This window comes from Cyprinus carpio, chromosome B4 (assembly GCF_018340385.1).
Source record: "Cyprinus carpio isolate SPL01 chromosome B4, ASM1834038v1, whole genome shotgun sequence".
NCBI classification, from domain to species: Eukaryota; Metazoa; Chordata; class Actinopteri; order Cypriniformes; family Cyprinidae; genus Cyprinus; species Cyprinus carpio.
This window is the reverse complement of record NC_056600.1, coordinates 26,890,604-26,913,767: the sequence shown is the minus strand read 5'-3', so window position 1 is coordinate 26,913,767 and position 23,164 is coordinate 26,890,604. Positions and strand designations below refer to the sequence as shown.

Below are 23,164 nucleotides of genomic sequence, written 5' to 3'. Positions count from 1 at the left end.
TGAGGCTTACCCCTGGTTTAACAGACTAGGCTAAAGTGTAAATCTGAGCTGTTTTAACTGAAAGAAACTTGCACTGACTGATCTTAAAATATACAGTGCCTCTGTTTCGTCTCGAGATGCACACCAGTAATGTTTTTTCTAAGGCACGTTAATAAAAATTACTTAAATGTCCTAATTGAAGCCTAGTCTTGGCTTAATCTAAGATCTGTCTGTGAAACCAAGCCTTAGTGTTCTTGGCTGGTAACTAATATTTATTTGAAATAAGTTACTTTAATTCAAACTCTCAGCTATGAACACAATCTGTTATTCATGGACACAGGTTTTACAGATGGGTTTATTTTGTAGACGTTTGAATACTAACCAGATCATGTTTCTGCTATGTAGCAAAAATGACAAAGAAACTCATCCACTGTCCCAAGACTCCTCTGAAGATCATTTTTCTCCTGTTTCAGCTGGTCTCTCTCTCTAGTCAGATTCTCATTCCTGGATACGAGCTGTTGTCTCTCTTGAGTGAAGTTGACACACAACACTATGACTGCAGTCAGCAGAAAAACACACAGCAGCAATGAAACAAACCGTTCAGCTCTGGAGCTTCTGATCTTCACACAATCACTTTCTGAAAATCAACAAACATGACTTTATCCACTTAACACAGCACGCAGCAAATGAAATCATGAGGAAAACTGAAAAACGTTTGAGTCATTAATGATGTAATTTGTGTTTGTTATGAAATGTGTCCATGATTAATCTCAGTAACTGTATGTTTAGATGACTGAATTCTTGTTGCGTTGCAGTCTGTGATCTCTTTTCCAGATCGAGCATTTTTAATGTCGGTATTTTCATACACATCATCAGCCCTTTTTCCATCTTCTCGGTGCATTTTGCGGGTTGTATGCTTTTCGGTAATTTTCTATAGTTTCAATGTCGTCAAGAACACTAGTTTCTCTCCTGGAGGGGATGTGTTTGTGTGGTCAGTATTTATGCAGAAAGGAACTTCATCTTCAACGATGCTCAGTGTGTAAATGAGGTTCAAATCAATATATTATCACACAATCACTCCTTCTCTTCCCTCAGGTATTGTAATAAAACATTTCCTCAAAAACACAATGACCACTAATAAACATTTAATGTTAATGTGTACAGCCATCAGAGGCTTGTTCATTTTGAAAGTATGTGGTGTTGAAAACCTTCAATGTTTGATGAGCTTCAGGTTGTTTAATCAGAAGTCCAGATGGCTGAACAGTTGATGGGTTTAGAAGCGACTGTATTTGAAGCTCTGCCTTCAATCTGATTATTGGCTTGTTGTGTGTAAGCAAAATTTGATATCCCCAGCATAGTTAGCTGACAATCAGCATTCTGACGGCACCCATTCAATGCAGAGGATCCATTGGTGAGCAAGAAACAAACTCATCCGCATTTTGGATGGCCCGAGGGTACATTGTCAGCTATTCCTTTGAGCTGCATATAAAACATAAAACAAGCAAAACATGAAAGATATTAGATTTAGATGTGATTATGAATGATTAGCTGTCTTTACCGTCTGTATTGTGTTTCTATATTGTGAAAGCCTGCAATTAATGCGATAGTTCACCCAAAAATGAAAGTTTTTGTCATTAATTATTCACCCTCATGTTGTTTCAAACCCGTAAGACCTGTTTATTTTCGGAACACAAATTAAGATATTTTTGATGGGATCTGAGAGCCGCCTGACGTTCCATAGACAGCAAGGATCCTTACACGATCAAGGCTCAGAAACGTAGCTAGGAGATCGGTAAAATAATCCATGTGACATCAGGGGTACAAACGTAATTTTACAAAGCTACGAGAAAACTTTTTGTGCGCAAAAAAAAACAACAACAACAAAGACTTTATTCAACAATTTGTCTCCTCCGCATCACCTTGGCACCATTTTGGAGAATATCTGCTGAACTTAAACAGTGTAAGCTATTCTGTGTCAGCTGTGCCATGCTGATATGTTGTCTGCAGTTTGATCTGGTGGTTTGATAAAAAATTAATTATCATTAAATGTTAATAAAACTAAATGTATGTTATTCGGAAATAGTACATGTTAAGATACAGATAGATGGTGTAGACATAGAAAGGGTAAATGAAAATAAATTTATTCGGGTGATAATAGATGATAAATTAATTTGGAAATCTCACATAAACCATGTGCATAATAAACTGTCTAGAATACTGAATAAGCAAAGCATGTTCTGGACCACAGATCACTCTACATGCTTTATAGGGCATTAATATTACTATATTTAAAAGATTGCTCAGAGGTTTGGGGCAATACATAGATGATGATAATCTGCATTTATTTGTTGCAAAAAAGAGCAATACGGATAATTCACAAAACTGGTAATAGAGATCACACAAATTCATCATTTTTAAAATCTATATTAAAATTTATTGATTTGGTTCATTTTCAAACAGCACAAATAATGAATGAAGCAAAAAATTATTAACTCCCTGGTAACATTCATAAATGTTTTCTTAATGGAGAAGAGCGATATAATCTTAGGAGAGAGTGTACTTTTAAGCATTTTTATGTTCATACAACATTAAGAAGTTTTGTTTTTCTGTATGTGGAGTGAAACTGTGGAACAGACTCAGAAGTTTTCTGCATGTATATGGAGGAAGAACGGATTTGACTAGGTGTTCACACAGATTTAGTCATAGTTTTTATTTAGGTTTTGTTTGTACATATGTTGAATATATCGTAAAGAGTGTTTTAAGACAAGATTGAGATGACAATCATGAAGTTAATTTGATGATTATTGTTCTTGATTTTTATTATCAATGCGGAGTGGAAAAGGGGTAGGATTAAATAAGCGTATACTTCTTCCTACTGTTTTTTTTAATGTCACGGCAAGTTAAAAAATTGTTTTGTAGTGTTTTTGTTTAGTTTTTATTATATTTATTTTACATGTTCGAAAGATTCAAAAACCATTAAAACCATCTGAAAGAAAACAACGTATCTGCGTTATGCAGCTGACACAAAACAGCATATGCTGTTTACGTCCAGTGGATACTCTCAAAAAATGGCGCCAAGGTGATGTGGAGTAGACGAATTGTTGAATGAAGTCGTTTATTTTTTTCCTTTTGCGCACAAAAAGTATTGTCGTAGCTTCGTAATATTACGGTTGAACCCCTGATATCACATGGATTATTCTACCGATGTCCTTGCTACGTTTCTGAGCCTTGATCCTGTAAGGATCCTTGCTGTCTATGGAGGGTCAGAGGAGAGCTCACGGGATGCATCAAAAATATCTTCATTTGTGGTCTGAAGATAAACGGAGGTCTTACGGGTTTGGAACTACATGAGGGTGAGTCATTAATGACAAAATTTTCATTTTGGGGTGAACTAACTCTTTGAGGATACTTCTCTCCTCTTCACCACTATGTAACAAAAATATAAAATTGATGGTCCTTTTTTTGTTTTTTTTGTTTTAAACTGAATTGTGCATTTCAGATGCTGTCACATCCTACAACCTTGTAATCTGCAAAGAGAAACTGCCACTCAGTCATACCAAAAAAAACATAATGGACATAAAGACACATTATGTAAGATTGTTCTAGCGGTTTTTCCGATATTTTAATAAAACAGTGTTCTATATTTTGCTGACTTGAAAACTTACACTATCCCAAATGTTTCGAAGAATGTTTAAATCCAGAGCAATAAGCTATTTTAACTAGTGACACGAACCGTGTCCATAGTGTCACTGTGTCACCTGCCAATGACGTCATAACCCCGCGAGTTTTGTTTTGTAGAAAACATGGAAATACCATAGACGCTTTAATATGTTGTGCATTTTATTAGACCGGTGACGACCACACAGAGTAGCTTTATAACAGAACTTACAGAAACGTATCTAGTATGATAAAACAGCGCTGCTTTACCCCACATACGCAGGACTGGAAGCGCTAAAGTGTGGCATAATAAAAGCTCCGCTGCTTTCGAGCTGCGTGTCTTGCTAGTCTCTCATTAGCAATTGCTTCAGCGGCCTCTTTTCACTCTGCTTCATACTATGATGTTAATACATATTGTACTTTTAAAGGCATCAGAGAGGATTATGAAAATACAGTATTTCACTGCAACTTGGTCTTCATTTTACTATTTTCTCTTTCTATTTTGTTTGACTTCTTTAGGTATTTATTTGTTTAATGGTAATTGTTATTTATTAATGTATTCTGCTAATAATTGATGTTAGAACACTGTCATTTTTGCTACAAATTCACGTCATTAAAAAATAAAAGTACCTAATGGGCATCTGTTGTTGTTTTTAAGTAAATCTTATTAGACGCTACAAGATATAATACCAGGCAGATAGAGTAAAAAAACAATATAAAAAATATACAAATAATCTTAATAATATTTTTAATTTTTTTATTTTATTTTTTTTTTTTGAGAATATAATATATTTTTAAAGGTTTTTTTTATAACAATTTTAGGGGGGATGTGTTGTTTTTATAAAGAGAATTTTTTTTTGTATATTTGGTGTAATGCAATGTGTTTATGCGGTTTAAGGTTCAAAAAGCACATTATTTTCCACATACTATACATTATTGTTGCTCCTCTCTGCCCTGCCTTTCTGAAATGTATAAATTTTTTTGGAATTGCCTTGCTAATACAGGACACGTCCTGGCCAGGATTTTTATATTGCCTAAAATGTCCAAAGTAGTTTGACCAATAACATGCAGGTGTATATAATCGGCCAATCATGGCACGTGAGAAGGTGAGATCTACAGAGAATGATCAAAGCAAAGCAAATACGTGCACGTGTTTGTTCGTTTGTTTGACTTGAAGCGTTGCTGTGCACCGATCATTGAAATGACACCAAAGTACAGCAAGATTAAATTGAAAGCACAAGGAACAGTCTGCTCTGATCTCTATAGCTCTTGTGAATGTCATACAGTGATCGATCTGCACAGTGCAAATAGCCAAAACCTGTATATTTTAGGGAATATAGAAATCCTGGCAAGGACGCGTCCCGTAAAAATGGCCCATATGGTCACACTAGAATTGCCTCACTTTATAGAAACAGCCTTTGTGCACATTGTAGACTACTCTCCCAGGTTCAGGAAACAATCCCCAAAGTATCTCTTTGGGTTTAAAACTTTCATCTTTAAACAAGGGAAAACATGAAATCTCATCATATGACCCCTTTAAGGTCCTATATAGCATTTTCAAAGCATGGTTATTTATGGAACCCTATAAAAAGGATTCTATTTAGCACCAAGAAATTGTTCTGCTATTGTTACAAGCTGAAGAACCATTTTCTGGTACGGTTTAGAACCATTTATCTTAAGAGTGCATGTGAAAGATTTCTCTCGAGAATGAATATTTTCATGCCAGTTCAGGCGTCTCTTGTCTGTAAATCTCTGTCCACACGGATGACAATTAAAACAGTTCTCTCTCAAGTGAAGGCTCATGTGGTAAGTAAGGGTCGTTTCACATGTAGTTTTCATGTGAGCCTTAAGATGTCCTTTTTGTGAGAAGTTATTTCCCCACAGTTTGCAGGTTTTACTACAGGTGACTTTTCATATGTGAATCAAGGATTGCTTTATGTCTGAAACACTTTCCACACTGATCACATGGAAACGGCTTCTCTCCAGTGTGAACGCCCATGTGAATCTTAAGAGATTTTTTGCGTGAGAAGCTCTTCCCACACAGTTTGCAGGTAAAAGGTTTCTCTCCAGTGTGACTTCTCATGTGGACTTTAAAAAGTGCTTTATATTTGAAGCACTTCCCACACAGAATGCAGGTGAAAGGTTTCTCTCCAGTGTGAAGCCTCGTGTGAATCTGAAGGCTTATGTTCTGACTGAAACTCTTTCCACAGTGAGTGCAGGTGAAGGGTTTCTCTCCGGTGTGGATTCTCATGTGAACCTTGAGGTTTGCTTTAAATCTGAAACACTTTCCACATTCATGGCATGTGGATGATCGAGAATGAGTTTTTTCATGCCAGTTAAGGCGTCTCTTGTCTGGGAATCTCTGTCCACACTGATGACAATTATACTCTTGTGAGTGAATCCTCATGTGGTAAGTAAGGGTTATTTCACGTGTGAAACATTTTCCACACTGAGCACACATGAAAGGCTTCTCTCCTGTGTGAGTTATTATGTGGGCATTAAGATTACTTTTTTTTGAGAAGCTCTTCCCACACATTGTGCAGGTGAAAGGCTTCTCTCCTGTGTGATTTCTCATGTGGGCATTAAGGGTTGATTTATTTGAGAAGCTCTTCTCACACAATCTGCAGCTGTAAGGACTCTCTCCAGTGTGAGTTTTAATGTGTGAATCAAGGGTTGCTTTATGTCTGAAAGATTTTCCACACTGATCACATGAAAACGGCTTCTCTCCAGTGTGAACGACCATGTGAATCTTAAGAGATCCTTTGCGTGAGAAGCTCTTCCCACACAGTGTGCAAGTGAAGGGCCTCTCTCCTGTGTGATTTCTCAAGTGGGCATTAAGGGTTGATTTATTTGAGAAGCTCTTTCCACACAGTTTGCAGTTGCAAGTACTCTCTCCACTGTGAGTTTTCATGTGTGTAACAAGGGTTGATTTATGTCTGAAACACTTTCCACACTGATCACATGGAAACGGCTTCTCTCCGGTGTGAATGACCATGTGACTTTTAAGAGATCCTTTGCGTGTGAAGCTCTTTCCACACAATTTGCAAGTAAAAGGCTTCTCTCCAGAGTGACTTCTCATGTGGGAATCAAATTGTGTTTTATTTGTGAAGGTCTTCCCACACGGATTGCAGGTAAAAGGCTTCTCTCCACTGTGGCTTTTTATGTGGCGTTTTAGGTTTTGTTTAAGGGAGAAGCTTTTTCCACATTGTTGGCATATGAAAGGCTTTTCTCCAGTGTGAACTTTCATGTGGTTTTTAAGGTTATATTTTTGATTGAAACTCTTTCTACATTGATGGCAGGTGAAGTAACTGTTAGATTCAGTCTTCTGAACTTCTTTTTGTGATGAAGTTGTTTTAGACTGTATGGATATTTCCACATTCATGAAATCATGTCTCTCATATTGATCTTTCTCTTCTATCCTTGTAAGTTCTTGCCTCTCTTCTTTTAGTGCCACCAGATCTAAAGCAAAAAAAAAAAAGAAAGAAAGAAAAAGAAATTAGAAGTTAATGGCAGATTATTGGCTAAAACCAACAGACATTAAAACATCAAAACCAACATTTTCCAACAAAACTTGGTTATAATAGACTGGTCAATCCTGATCCTAGGGACCCGCCTCTCTGCTCATTTTGTTTGTCTCCCTTATTTGAAAAACCTCATTCAGATCACCAGCTCATTAGGGAAGAGCTCCATCAACTCAGTGTATCAGATAAGGGAAACATACAACATGTGCAGAGCGGTGGTTCCTTAGGACCAGGATTGAAAACCACTGTTAGAGACCAGTACTGAATCTGTCATTCAGGTCAATAAGCACTAGCAGGGTTTAGGTTTCCTATATCTATCCGACTGCTAATACTTTATGTAAACAAATGGAAATTACATCAAACTCAAGTATGGAGTGCATCAGGGCTCAGTATTAGGTCCTCTGCTTTTCTCCTAGTATATGTGGACTTTGAGGGACATTATCATTAGAGCTCACAATGTTATGCCAATGATACATTTTTATATTTCGTGACAAAACTGCAAAACTGTCACTTAGTACAGATTATTACTGATTTTGTGTAATAATCGTTGATGAAAATTATCATCAATGACTTTTACTGTTGATTTAATATTTTTATTTAACCTTTTTTAAACCATGAAGATCCCATTGAGATACCATAATCATCTTTTAGGGAGACCTGGTCAAGATGGCAGCACACAAATTAAAAATAAATAAATAAATAAAATAAAAGTTAAAAAATAAACAAATACAGAACTATTGATCATGTTGTGTGCTCTTTTATTCTTCATCTTTTTTATTTCGTGATTTTAACTTCTCATTTAATAACCCTTTCACACGTGAGTTTAAAATAATCTAGCTGAGCCCCGAGTGTAGGCGACCATTATTTTAGAATGTAACGCCTTATTGTTTCCATGGCAAAGTGTTATGCTTGTCATGTGACACACCGTAGCCACAATAGTGCTGTATGACAGATACCTCTTTTTAGTTTTTCCTTTTTTATTATACATTTTCACAAACGCGCTCACTTTATTATGAAATACCGAATATTTCGAATCTCAAATATGTGCAAGTAAATGTATTTGGTAGTTTAAACTCTTTTATAATGACCATGCTAATTGATCTATGACGGGTGACAGGCGCTGCCATGTTATTTTGCACTGAATCCGAGCTGTGGGATTTACAACACGTATATTCATCCTCTTCTCCCGAAAGACATTAAAGTAAGTCTCAGGTAAGCTGGGAGAAGAGTAGAGTAAACTTTATAGTAACCTACCCAATGTGTATATGATATCAATAAAACATGTCGTTAGATTATATTTTTAAGGATCATTATTGCCATTTCCACAGACATAGGTGTGTATCTGAACAAACTGTAAATGTATTTTTTTTTTTCTAGTACTTGTATTTAAATGTCTGGAACTTAAAATAAGCATTATATGGTTGAAAGCACTAGATAGTTGTGTTAACATGGATTGCTTATATAAGATTGTTTAACTCACTCGACAAAAATGGTCATTTTGACCTTTCACATTTTGTGCGTTTTAGTCCGGTATTTGTCTGGGCAGCATGAGGACCTACTCCATGTCAAATAAAACCATATGACATTCTTCAAAAATATCATTCATTTCTGAAGAGCTACACATTTTAATAAGTATCATGAGTGAGTTCAGCTTTGAGAATAAAACCAACCTGTTTGTTCCTCAGTTTCTTCATGTTTGACTCTGAATGTTTCTTCAATCTTCATGTCTTCACTCTCCTCTTTAATAAACTCCATCTTTGTTTGTTTCTCAGTATCTTCATGTTTGACTCTGAATGTTTCTTCAATCTTTACGTCTTCACTCTCCTCTTTAATAAACGCCATCTTTACAATAGTGTCACGTGGATCTCAGTCTCTTTAGCAGCAACTGGACACTTTGTCCTGTTTAAGATTAGAATAATTAACAGAAAGAAAAATAAATCTAAAATAAATATTCAATTGCATCTCAATCAGCTCCCTAGTTACTGCACTGTGAGTCAGCCAGATTGACAGTTAATCATCTTAAATGACCTGATTAGACACAAACAAAAGAAAAAAAGCCATTTATGTTTTACATTTGGTATTAGGTTAGGGTTGCCAACCGTTCTGTATGATACAGAATCGTCTCGTATTTAGGGCATCAAAGAAGCGTTTCATGTAAAAGACATATGGACATACAGTTTGTCCCGTATTCACAGACATACAGTACATACCCAACAAACACTGAACGTTCCTCTATGGTTCCCATTTGGTTATTTTTGGGAACCAAATAAAAACATTGGAGAATAAAGAGTGTTGCTATGAAGAAAGATAGATAGATAGATAGAAAGAAAGTCAGATAGATAGATAAAGAAATATAAACCTTCCCAGAATACTCCCTGCAGGTTTTTTTTTAGTTTTATTTTCACAACCATGTAAACTAATCAAAATGTTGCAGATGTTTCTGAGTGCTGACCAGCAGAGAGATTATTCTAAGGCTGAAATGTGTCTGGAATAAGCTTTTAATAAAGTGTATAAATTAAAGCAGTAAATGCATTATCATGTTTAGATAAATCCAGTTTTTTTGCTAAAATATTAAGCCAATGTTAAGCATAGTGTGAAATGCATATAGAGATGCACATTTTTGTTACTCTGCTTACTCATAAAAAATGTTTATTAATAGTAGATAAAGTATCCCAATGTTTAATTCAATAATATCTAAGCCTTTTTTGTTGCATCGATTTAAATACTTTAAATGCTTAAAAACACAAACCTTTCTTCAGCCGAATGACAACAGATGCAGGAGAGCGGCGCAGCCTTATGACATCATAGCACGATGCCAAAATAAAAGTCTTGTCATCACGTGTCTGTCTTCTTCTAATACTGTTTTACGGCGGATGGCAAACCAACTTCTGGTGCATTTACCGCCACCAACTGGACTGGAGTGTGAAGCACTAATAAGCACCTAATATATACACATTTATATATACTGTATAAATATATATATACATATATACACACACATTTAAAAAATAAAAACACTACATCCTCCTGATTAATCCTATTTCTTTAATGTATGTAACAACAGCACCATATATTTCACCTTGTTCTGCATGCTCTTTCAAAAGTCTCGACAAATTAAATGATTCAACACCCATGTTTCTTACTGCCTTAATGAGTTTTAACCTTTCTTTTCCATGTTTTACATTTTATTAAAACATACTCTACTGTTTCTTCCTGTTTACAAAAAATACATTGACCTGTTTCATGTTTTCCTATATTAAAAAGAGAGTGATTTAATCTAGTATGCCCTATTCGGATGCGAGAAATAATTGTATCTTCTTAACTATTCCTAAAAACAGTTCTTCCATTTCCTACTTGCTGCTGAATATTATACATGTCTGCCCTTGCTATCACAATTCCATAGTTTTTGCCATTTTTTGTTTATGAATTCTTTAGTTTTTGCTAAGAGTCACTAATCTTTGCTTATCAACCACTTCACAACATATTCTTAGAGCTCGATTCTGTATGGTTTCGAACTTTTTGATTGTAGTTTTAGATGCAAATCTGTAAATAATACTTCCATAATCTAAACTTGGTCTTATTGACGTACAGTAACTTCTTTTCAAAGACAATCTACAAGCTCCCCATTCTACTCCAGATAGACATCGTAAAATATTTACTCCTTTTTTAAATTTCTTGATCAGTTTTTTAATGTGCATTGCAAACGTCAATCTAGATTCCATCCAAACCCCGAGATATTCAACTACTGAAACTTGCTCCAGCTCCTGTTTGTACAATTTCAACTTAACCTTTGGTACATTTTCCCTTTTGTGAAACATATAACTTGGGTTTAGCCACAGATAATCTAAAGCTCCAATTATTTGCCCATACCTCCACTTTATCTACTGTAATCTTTTTGTAATCTTTGAGGCACACATGCAATATTACGTCCTCTTTTCCATATTGCCCCGTCATCAGCAAATAACGCCCTTCCAATATCACCTTTAAAATTACTAAAAATATCATTAATCATAATATTTAAAAATACTGGGCTACATACACTTTCTTGAGGAGTTCCATTGTCTATCTTGTATGTCTCAGAATACTCTACTCCTAACCTGTATTGTTCTTTCAAGCAGGAAATCCATAATCCAGTTATATAACACCTTACTAAGACTGAACTGCTGGTGGTTCCAGCTAACCCATCGTTTCATCACAACTTCTCTATACAGCTGGGTTCGTCAACCATAACTCCTTCCAGGACAGCCAGAAACCTAGGAGTTGTGATGGATGATCAGTTAAGCTTCACAGACCATATTGCTACAACGACCCGGTTCTGTAGATTTGCCTTATTCAACATTAGGAAGATTAGACCCTTCTTGTCAGAGCAAGCCACCCAACTTCTTGTCCAAGCTCTTGTTCTCTCCAGACTGGACTATTGCAATGCTCTCCTGGCGGGCCTTCCTGCATGTACTATCAAGCCTCTACCACTGATCCAGAATGCAGCAGCGAGGGTTGTCTTCAATGAGCCGAAAACAGCCCATGTTACTCCTCTCCTCATCAGGTTACACTGGCTACCAGTAGCCGCTCGCATCAAATTCAAGGTACTGATGCTTGCCTACAAAACGACCACTGGCACGGCGCCAACTTACCTAAACTCACTAGTTCAATCTTATGCACCCTCCAGAAGTTTACGCTCTGCAAGTGAACGACGCCTTGTGTTGCCATCCCAAAGAGGTTCAAAATCACTCTCACGGACTTTTTCCTGGACTGCTCCCAGCTGTGGAATTACCTCCCGATCTCAATTCGAACAGCTGAGTCTTTACTCATTTTCAAAAAACATCTAAAGACTCATCTTTTTCGCCTGCACTTAACCAACTAATACTAGTACTTACCTTTTTTCTTTTCTATCATATTCCCAAAAAATTTCATACAAACGGCACTTGTATACCGTTGTTGTTCTCGTTGATCTGATTGTTTCTACTGTTCTCATTTGTAAGTCGCTTTGGATAAAAGCGTCTGCTAAATGATTAAATGTAAATGTAATATAACTTTCCTCCAATTCCCATACATTTAAGTTTTATTAAAAGTCCCTCTTTCCAAAGCATATCATAGGCTTTCTCAATATCAAATAAAACCCCCACCAATACTTCTTTATTTGTCTGAGCTGTCCTGTTATCGGCTTCTAGGCTTAAAACAGCATCCATTGTATTCCGACCAGCCCTAAATCCACTCTGATATAGAGATATAAGTTTTTTTTTCTCAATATATAATTTAGTCTATGTATGATCATTTTTTCCATCAGTTTACATAAATTAGAAGTTAACGCAATTGGCCTATAGTTAATTGGATTGGATTTGTCCTTTCCAGGTTTGCCTACTGGTACTATTATTCCATGTTTCCATGAAGGAATCTTTCCTGCATTCCATATCTTGTTAAAAAGATTTAGAATAATTTTTTAAGATCTACATAGCTTATTTTTACCCTCTCTGGCATTCTTTCTTCATCAAACTTTCTTTATTTCTCACATATTGAAGCCGTTTTGCTCCAATTAACTTCCCCCCTTCAACACAACTTTTAATTTTATCAGCATGTACATCAATAGGAATTCCAGTTATTACGCTTCTAACCCAAGGCTTCATCTTCATCAATGTGCACGATACCAGGTATCCAAGCATCGAGTTTATACTTAGTGCCTTATTTTGTTGTTTTTCGTCCTTAAACATGACAATCAAGTTTCCATCTCTCAGAGTCTTTGCACTATTTATTTCTCCTAACACTTTGTTCAAAGATTTGGTCAGTTTAATTGGGTTTATCGTCATACCAGTTTCTGCAAATTTCATCATTACTTTATATTCCTCTATATTTTTCCTACTCACGTGATCCTCCTTTCCACTATCCGTAAATGATCCTTGACTATTGTTTTTCCTTCTTTTCCGATTGACTACTTTCCACCATTCACTCCCTCCTGCACATAAACCTTTGTTTAGCCATGCGTTATTATAAAGTTACGGTGCCAGCTTGGAGTTATTCGTGTTCTGCCTTCGTTTTACTGACCATCAAAGACAAAGAAAAAAAAACAATACAGTCACATTACTATATGCAATGGCCTATGAGACAGCCCATGATCACTATATTCTATACAGGTGTTACTGTAACAATTTTGTAAATATTGATAATGTGGAAGTTACTGCCTTTTGCCTTGGTGTGACTTCTCACTTTTTGCAGATAATCTAAAGGCAGAGTACAGTTACTTCAAAATAGGGGTAAAAATCCTGTTTGAGCACACAATTTTTGAATGTAGATCATTTTCATTACTAAAAATTCTAATTGTCAAATTTCCAGTGTTCTACCTATAATTAATTTGGCTAAAATAAAAAACTTTAAAGTAATTTATCTCAGTTTCACACTCTAGCGAGTTAAAGTCTTTTTGCCTTTGTAGGGCAGTATAGTTTTTATCCTCACTTATTCCCCCAAACAGTTCTCATCACGTAATGCTAACAGTGCTACTGACACTCTCTGCTCCATTTTGTCTCCATCTTGTTTAGACACAGTCTGCCCCCTCTCTTCAATAATACATTCTGTTTGTAATGTGCATTTCTTATGCAGTCATCCTTACTCTGTTTATCATGTGTTATATGATAATGATAAAATCATGATTAATAAATTAATAACATTAAAGGTTTACTCCACCCCAAAATGAAAATTTTGTCATTAATCACTTACCCCCATGTGGTTCCAAACCCGTAAAAGCGCCGTTCATCTTTGGAACACAATTTAAGATATTTTGGATGAAAACTGTGAGGCTTGTGACTGTCCCATAGACTGCCAAGTAAATTACACTGTCAAGGTCCAGAAAAGTATCGTCAGAATAGTCAATTTTATGAAGCTATGAGAATACTATTTATACATATTTATACTATTTACTATTTATAACAAAAATCATGACTTTATTCAACAAATCGTCTCCTCCGCTTCACCGCAGTGCCATTTTGGAGAGTATCCACTGAACGCAAATGGATACACTGTTATCGTTCAAAGCAAAGTGTAAATAAACATAGAAAACATATCCGTGTGGTGCGGCTGACACAGAACAGCATCCAGTGGATACTCTCCAAAATGGCGCTACAGTGTTTTTCTGTCAAGGAATGTAACCATATGTAACCAAGACTTTAGTTTGACTTTATTTTACCAGAAACTATACAGTAAAATTACATAAAAATTAATACAGTAATACCCAGGGTGACCGTAAACAGGAATTGATTGAAAGAACGAGGATGCACACAGATGGTTGGAGTGAATTTGCCTTTAAATTTCTCCAAAACTATACAGTAAAATGACTTGAAAATGAATACAGTAATAATCAGGGCCATTATGAACAGGAATCAACTGAAAGAATGAGCCAACCTATAAAGAAATTATTTTTTATGAGTGTTTGAAAATGGGGCATGATGTAAAAGTGTTAAAATGCATGGATGCGTGGAGTGATTTTGCATTTGATTTTGACTTGAAAATTAAAACAATATCAATAATAGCATGAATAATATTAATAATAACAATAAATTGAAAGGTTGTGCAAACAAGCACATATATATATACAGGTCCTTCTAAAAAAATTAGCATATTGTCATAAAAGTTCATTATTTTCCATAATGTAATGATAAAATTAAACTTTCATATATTTTAGATTCATTGCACACCAACTGAAATATTTCAGGTCTTTTATTGTATTAATACTGATGATTTTGGCATACAGCTCATGAAAACCCAAAATTCCAATCTCAAAAAATTAGCATATCATGAAAAGGTTCTCTAAACGAGCTATTAACCTAATCATCTGAATCAACTAATTAACTCTAAACACCTGCAAAAGATTCCTGAGGCTTTTAAAAAACTCCCAGCCTGGTTCATTACTCAAAAACCGCAATCATGGGTAAGACTGCCGACCTGACTGCTGTCCAGAAGGCCATCATTGACACCCTCAAGCGAGAGGGTAAGACACAGAAAGAAATTTCTGAACGAATAGGCTGTTCCCAGAGTGCTGTATCAAGGCACCTCAGTGGGAAGTCTGTGGGAAGGAAAAAGTGTGGCAAAAAAAACGCTGCACAACGAGAAGAGGTGACCGGACCCTGAGGAAGATTGTGGAGAAGGACCGATTCCAGACCTTGGGGGACCTGCGGAAGCAGTGGACTGAGTCTGGAGTAGAAACATCCAGAGCCACCGTGCACAGGCGTGTGCTTTTGAACCAGAAACAGCGGCAGAAGCGCCTGACCTGGGCTACAGAGAAGCAGCACTGGACTGTTGCTCAGTGGTCCAAAGTACTTTTTTCGGATGAAAGCAAATTTTGCATGTCATTCGGAAATCAAGGTGCCAGAGTCTGGAGGAAGACTGGGGAGAAGGAAATGCCAAAATGCCTGAAGTCCAGTGTCAAGTACCCACAGTCAGTGATGGTCTGGGGTGCCTTGTCAGCTGCTGGTGTTGGTCCACTGTGTTTTATCAAGGGCAGGGTCAATGCAGCTAGCTATCAGGAGATTTTGGAGCACTTCATGCTTCCATCTGCTGAAAAGCTTTATGGAGATAAAGATTTCGTTTTTCAGCACGACCTGGCACCTGCTCACAGTGCCAAAACCACTGGTAAATGGTTTACTGACCATGGTATTACTGTGCTCAAAATTGGCCTGCCAACTCTCCTGACCTGAACCCCATAGAGAATCTGTGGGATATTGTGAAGAGAAAGTTGAGAGACGCAAGACCCAACACTCTGGATGAGCTTAAGGCCGCTATCGAAGCATCCTGGGCCTCCATAACACCTCAGCAGTGTCACAGGCTGATTGCCTCCATGCCACGCCGCATTGAAGCAGTCATTTCTGCAAAAGGATTCCCGACCAAGTATTGAGTGCATAACTGAACATAATTATTTGAAGGTTGACTTTTTTTGTATTAAAAACACTTTTCTTTAATTGATTGGATGAAATATGCTAATTTTTTGAGATAGGAATTTTGGGTTTTCATGAGTTGTATGCCAAAATCATCAGTATTAAAACAATAAAAGACCTGAAATATTTCAGTTGGTGTGCAATGAATCTAAAATATATGAAAGTTTAATTTTATCATTACATTATGGAAAATAATGAACTTTTATCACAATATGCTAATTTTTTGAGAAGGACCTGTATGTTGAGCCAGAAGACATTGAGTGTATGGACATTCATGTGCCGTCTGAGCTACAAACAATCCGTGGCACAATGAAGATTCATCGGGGGGTATTGCACAAAAGCAAGATAAGGGATTAAGCTGGGATTTTCCAGTTATCCTGGCTGAATTTAGCCCTGACTCGGTTGCATGAAGGGAGGCTAAATTAACCTACATTAAGTTACTATGGAGATTTACACTATGCAGCTAGCCTGCTCCGGAGCAGGCTAACAACCAGGCTAAAATTAATCCTAGTGATTTATCGGCTAGTTCCTCCCTAAATCCTACTAGATATTAATGTGTTTTAGTCACTTAATGGTCCTGCATTAAAATACTAGATATACTGTCATTCATCTAAGTATGCGTACTGTTATTTTAGTTATTATTGAAAACTACTGTTCATTTCACTGTCAGAGGTTTGATGAATATATATATTATTTGAGATTTAAAGCGTTTATTGTCATACACCCAGTGAGGAAAGCAGATTTTCATGAGCAATTATTACTTTGCTGTCCACAATGAATGCCAACAGAGTGCAAAAGAACTATACTATACAATATGAGAAATAGAAGACTATGTATATCTATATATGCAAGTATAGAGTAGAAATGTACTGTTGAATAAGAAAAAATATCAATAGATTATATTTTATTGCAACTGATGAGATAAGAAATGGCTCATGAAGTTGCAAATGTGGTTTCAATTAAGTCCATAACGAGGTCAATATGTAGTATATATAGACTAAAGATTTGTGTGTTTCCTATTCACAATGGCTTGCCCTTTGTTGGATGATGTTGTTGATGAGGAAGTTTTAATACTCAGACGAGCATTCAGGCATGAAAGAGTCTTCCAAGATAGGGCAGACCCACTGGCCTTTTCAGACGAATCTCTGACTGAGAGGTACAGATTCTCAGGTGATGGCATCAGATATTTGTGTAGGCTGCTGGGTCCAAACATACAGCACAGGACAGCACGGAGCCATGCTCTCACTGTCCCACAGATGGTCTGCATAGCACTGCGATTCTTTGCAAGTGGCATGTTTCTGTATTCTGTCGGTGATGCAGAAAACCTCAAAGCCACTATTTGCCACACAATAAAAATGTAAGTCTGGCAATGAAATCTCTTGTGCACATATTTATCACCTTCCCTGGTCACAGAAGATTCATCCACATCAAGGAGGAGTTCTACAAGATTGAATAATAACAGATTACTACAAAATGTTACATTATCACAGTCACAGTATGACACTCATCATTTTGTGTTACAGCTTTTCCTAATGTAATTGGTACAGTGGATTGCACCCATATTCGTATCCAACGCTCCTCGCGGGCACATGAGGGAGATTATGTTAACAGGAAATCCTTCCACAGTGTCAATGTTCAGGTAAGAAGGAGTTATGGTTACTGTCAGCTACATAAATATTCTATGCATTAAATGACCTTAATAGGCTATATATTTTTACAGATGATCTGTGATGCTGACTGCCTTATTACAAATTTAGAGGGAAAGTGGCCTGGCTCAGTCCATGACTCCAGAATCTTTCGGGCCAGTAGAATTTACCAGAGACTCTTTCTAGGTAAGCCACCCTATTTTTTTTAAGCACCTTGAACATCAAGAGTACAGTACTTGTAAGAATTATGTTTTGTATTCGCAGGTGAGTTCTCTGGTGTGCTGCTGGGGGACAAAGCCTATGCCTGTGAGACATTTCTGATGACTCCCCTTACAGACCCCCAAACCCCAGCACAGCAAGCCTACAACCATGCCCATGCCAAAACCAGGGCTCGAATTGAAATGACCTTCGGCCTCCTCAAATCACGATTTCAGTGCCTGCGCCACCTGAGGGTCTCCCCAGACAGAGCATGTGACGTGACTGTTGCCTGCACAGTGCTGCACAATATTGCCAGCCTAAGAAAAGAAAGGGCTCCCAGAGTTGCTTTGGATGTTGATTGGGACAATGCTGCCATATTCCCAGATAACAGAAATGGTAGACTTGTTAGAGAACAATACATTGCAAATTATTTCAGTTAATTTAGTTTTGATTTAGCCCATCCCTTAATAAAGGATAATGTATGCTATATAACTTTTTCATGTGTACATGCATTTTATTTGGCATCGATAGCACACACTGTGGTTATCTTCCCAAATTCTAGTTTCACTTCACTGGATCAATAACTATAAAGTGTACTTGACATTCATAAAAAAGTTACAAGACCACAATGAATATTCCAAATATTAGCATGATTACAAATGTGACAATTTTATTCAGCGTACAGTTTAATAAACAAGAACTTAATATCAAGTGACTTACATTTTAGACACCAAATCGTCTGTTTCACTGTATTTCGCCAACGAAAATGGTACAATATTTTCCAGCATCATCTGGGATCCTGTAACAAATGATATTTTCTATTAGTACCACTTCCCTGACTTCTTATTTATTATGAACTTAAAAAAAATTGTCTATTTCCACAAAATTGACATGATACCTTGAGCCTTCTGGAGTCCATCGACACGGTCTCATCATCGGCAGAAGTGCACTCCACTGCTGTAGATGTGGCTTCCCTCTGCCATATTCAATACTTGTATTGATAATTTTGACAGGACATGCAAAGCCTATGATTTAATAAAGAGTACTCACCGATGAATTATAGTCTGGTGGCTCCAAAAGCGTAAGGGTGTTACCAGCCACTGCAAGGTAAGGCAAAGTCACACAGTCCACATAACAAAATATATATGGATTTCAATATTTTCCATGTGCAGTAGTATGGCAATAATGTACCTTGTATGAGGAGGCCAGTATCCCTTGCTGGGTCAGAGTCAGTGGCTGTCCCTCCCTGGATCCCTTCAATCACTGGCTTCCCTTTATTTAAGTCCAGGGCCAGCTCCTCTGCTGTGGTGAAGTCTTGGGTTGGAGACATATTATAGACATAAAAGAAACTAAATAGATCAAATAGATGCACATAGTGGGTAAGTGTTTGCAATTATTCTTCATGTTAAATGCATGTCCACTGGTCACATTTAAAGCAAAGTATACAATTATTTTTGAAAATGACAAGAAACTCCTTGGATTGTAATTATGAGGGTTTCAGTGGAGCACTGGTTATTTGGACTACTTACGCATCCAATCGGTCCGCTGTTGTTTGCCAGGCATTCTCTCTTTGCTTTATTACAGCCGCTGTATTGCCTTTTTTACATATAATATGTTTCACTTCTTCATACGTTTCCATAAGAAGCTGTTGCTCATTAGGCGAAAAGTATGCCGCACGGGTTTTGTCCATTTTTGCATCAGTGATTCTGTGATCGATTTCGTGATCTTTTTAAGAATGCCGTGAACGTGCATTTATCCAAACTATATACACCTGGCTTGACATATCCGCGCATTCTCATCCTGGCTCAGCAAACGTGCAACGGATTAAGCCAGGATGCACTGATTAAACTAGGTCAAGCCGCGACTGTTCTGTTATCCTGGCTTTCTTAATTCGACTTTTGTGCAATGGGCCCCAGGTAATGGTTGACAGTCATCTCCAAACAAATAATTGTTGTGACTAAGTTCATGCCTTAACAGTTTTTCTCTCCTTTCAGATCATCTCTGCTAGCCCAAGCCAAATGTCATGGAGAATCCTCAGTTGCTTATGCTCTCCACCTCTTGACTGCAAATGTTTCAATCCAGAAACAGTCATGTTCCAACATTGGGATGAAGCCTCCCCCCTAAATCAGTACATCATATCCTGACCAGAGGTGGAAAGTAACGAATTACATTTACTCGCGTTACTGTAATTGAGTAGCTTTTTTGTGTACTTCTACTTTTTAAAGTAATTTTTAAAATCTGTAATTTTACTTTTACTTAAGTATATTTTGTTTAAAGTATTGTACTTCGCTACATTTTAAAACACATTAATTACTGAGTAAAAAAAATCCCTCGCTGGAAACTACTGCAGTAAATAATGGGCAGGGGGCAAACTGGCACTAAAATCACAAGAAAGATGCAGACGGACAAAACAGGCGTTAGTGGTGCAGACACCGCTGAAAACGAAACCCCGTCATATTTTGAAGTTGAACTCGAAGGAAATGAAGTAAACCCCTGGCCATATTTAAGCTTTATTATGCAGTGTAAGCTGTGCTTACCTAGAGAGACCAAACTAGCAGCTTATAAAATCTCGACATCAACCCTTCGCAAGCATGTAGAGGTAAGCTAAATAATTGCATCGCTGCATTGGTGGTTAAAATGAAGCTTTGACATTTTAGCAAGAGGTATTACACAAATTAGCCAAAAAGACAGTGGTGCGGAGTGTGCGATATATCGTTTGCGATAATATCATAATTGTTGTTTTAATGATGTGCGCGCGCATTTATAGTGCGTTCTTTCACTGTGTGATTCAGTCTTGTAAAATACATTTAGAATGATCACAAAATTGAAGATATAGGGGCAGAAGATTTACATATTTATATAATTTCATATAGTAAATCAAAATCACACAAAGAATGCCGGCTTTTTCATGATTTTTTTTATACAGTAGGTAGACATCCAAAACGTCACTTCTACCGCCGTTCGTACCGCCGCCGCGGCGTCTGGAAAGTGCATTTGCAGCTTTTGACCGCTGAGTGGCGCTTTAATCACAAGTTTTCAAACAAGCGCATCAAAGCACATTTTCGCAAATAGACGTCAGTTTTGCCTCGCTGATGTGTTACATTTGACGGCTGCAGTCAGGGAAAATGAAAGAAAAACACTATAGTTAAAATTATTTAATATTCACAGATGAAAGTTTGGTGATTATGAAGTTATGTGCATTTCTTAGAACGAATTCAAGGAGGATAAATGTCAAGCCTGTGCCTGAGCCTGTGCTTATATTTTCTCTAAGCTACACAGTATTACACCATATTTTAGATTTGACACATTTAATAGGGTGTGCAGTATTATTTATATAATATGAATTTATGTATTATATTATTCAAAAGAAATTGTGGTTTACTTTGCATCAGAGCATTAAAAGTGGCTATTTTTTAGTGAGCTAGGCTACATGGATCTATATGCAAAATGTCAATATTCTCATATATTAGGCCTATATTTTAATTTATATTTTAAAATTCCTTTAATAAAACAACATGCATTTTTGTTATTCGTTACCTGTCCTTTATTTTGACAGACAAATTTTTGGGGAAACATATTTGTCTGTAAGAAATTGTTGCGTGTTTTATAAATTATTTTCTTTATTTTAGTAAAACGTGAGGCACTGTATAATTTCGTTCCCATTATTTAGGCCTAATTAAAACAAGAAACGAATAAATTAAACCTGCACGATTTAGCTAAATCATTGAAATTCTAAAGAATGGACGGATTAATAAAACGTCCTCACGATTAAACTCAAGTTCTCTCATTATAATCACCAAAGTGCAAATGATGTAAAAAAGAGCTTCATTAATAGACAACTTCAGTGATTTTAAAGGGAGCCGCCGTTACTTGCTTACATAGAATTTAAGTTAAAAAAAAAAAATAAAATTGCAGCCGCATTTAAATGCATGTATTTAAAAATGTCTGCGTGCAAGAGTGATGCTGAGTGCACGCGCAGCATTTATTCTTATTTGTTTTATCTTCATTACAAATCTTGTTTGTTTTTTTTTTGGATAATTGCATGTAAAAAATAATTTGCGTTGTAATGCATACGCAAAATGTGAATAATTATTCATATTTAAGTGTTTGTGCGAAAATTATTAATGCGCATGCAGGACAAGGAGGCGCCCTCTAGATCACTTGAATTTTTTCCTGATAATGAATTAACTTAAAATTGTGGTGTCTCACATACATGATAAATATATCTACAGAAAGCTTGAAATGTCTTTTAAACAAATCATTTCAGAACGAAAGCATTATGTAATCTGTGAAGGTTGTATTTCTCTTTAAATGCGCGTTCATGTGGATAAAGTCAGCACTGTGAATTTCATCTTGCAGCCGATAAGAAAACATTTGTTTATTAATAAATAATTAAAATGTCTCCTTTTTTTACAATTATTGGGCTACTTCTGCCTGTGCTTTGGGGCAAACTTAATGCATGTGCTTGAGCGCGAAATATATTAAGGCTCATTATTATGGATTATAGATGTAAATGTAGTATAATCCTGCGATTAGTTGAATAATGACAAATGAACGACTAGTAACTAGAAAAATCTTACATGGGAGGCAATAGCCTCTAGACATCTCTGTTAAAGTTTTTAAAGCATTTTTATACGCGTTTGCATAAATTCTTCTTTCAGAACGGTCTTTAATGGAGAGATGCTTTAACACTGATTTTTCCTCTGAAACACAAAAACGAAAATTGAAATAAAATTGATTCCTTCTCTGCAGATATTGTTGCCTCTGGTTTGTGCATTGTAAATAGGCTAAAAAAAAAAAAATAATAATAATAATAATATTAATAATATCCCCAAAATCTCCAAAATGTTTTTTTGTCATGTCTGTAACGCATGTGTATTCCCAAATCTAAAAAAGCCTATAAAACATCATAGACGGATCATACTGATGTCTGGACTCTGTTTGGGATTTAGAAAAACATAAAGAGATGGTTCAATATATTGGTTATAGGCTACATTCTGTGAGAATTTATATTTCATAGTCTAAAAAAAATATTGTTTAGACGAAACAAAATAAAATTAACGCAACAGTTTGCGAATTTATTTATTTATTTATTTATTTTTGAGTTAAGGCAACTTTCTCTGAAGTTATAATAACTAATAAACTATATTGCGCTATACATTAGTTAACATTTGAAGTGGATCAAAACCTTTCTTCAAAGTTGCCCTAAAACCAAAATGACGAGTCCTATCTAAACCTGTTCTGCAAG

The 23,164-nt window shown here is 36.3% G+C and overlaps 1 protein-coding gene across 1 annotated transcript; it reads right to left on the bottom strand.

Annotated features, from left to right (window-relative positions):
- Positions 1 to 4,609: 4,609 nt before the first annotated feature.
- On the bottom strand, positions 4,610 to 9,992 carry LOC109072082 (gastrula zinc finger protein XlCGF57.1-like). Its single transcript, XM_042722834.1, has 3 exons — positions 9,907 to 9,992; positions 8,828 to 9,056; positions 4,610 to 7,095 (listed from the first exon to the last, which is right to left on the bottom strand). Exons 2-3 carry the CDS (start codon positions 8,997 to 8,999, stop codon positions 5,534 to 5,536), a joined length of 1,734 nt encoding a protein of 577 aa, XP_042578768.1. The 5' UTR covers positions 9,000 to 9,056; positions 9,907 to 9,992; the 3' UTR covers positions 4,610 to 5,533.
- Between the last annotated feature and the right edge of the window lie 13,172 nt (positions 9,993 to 23,164).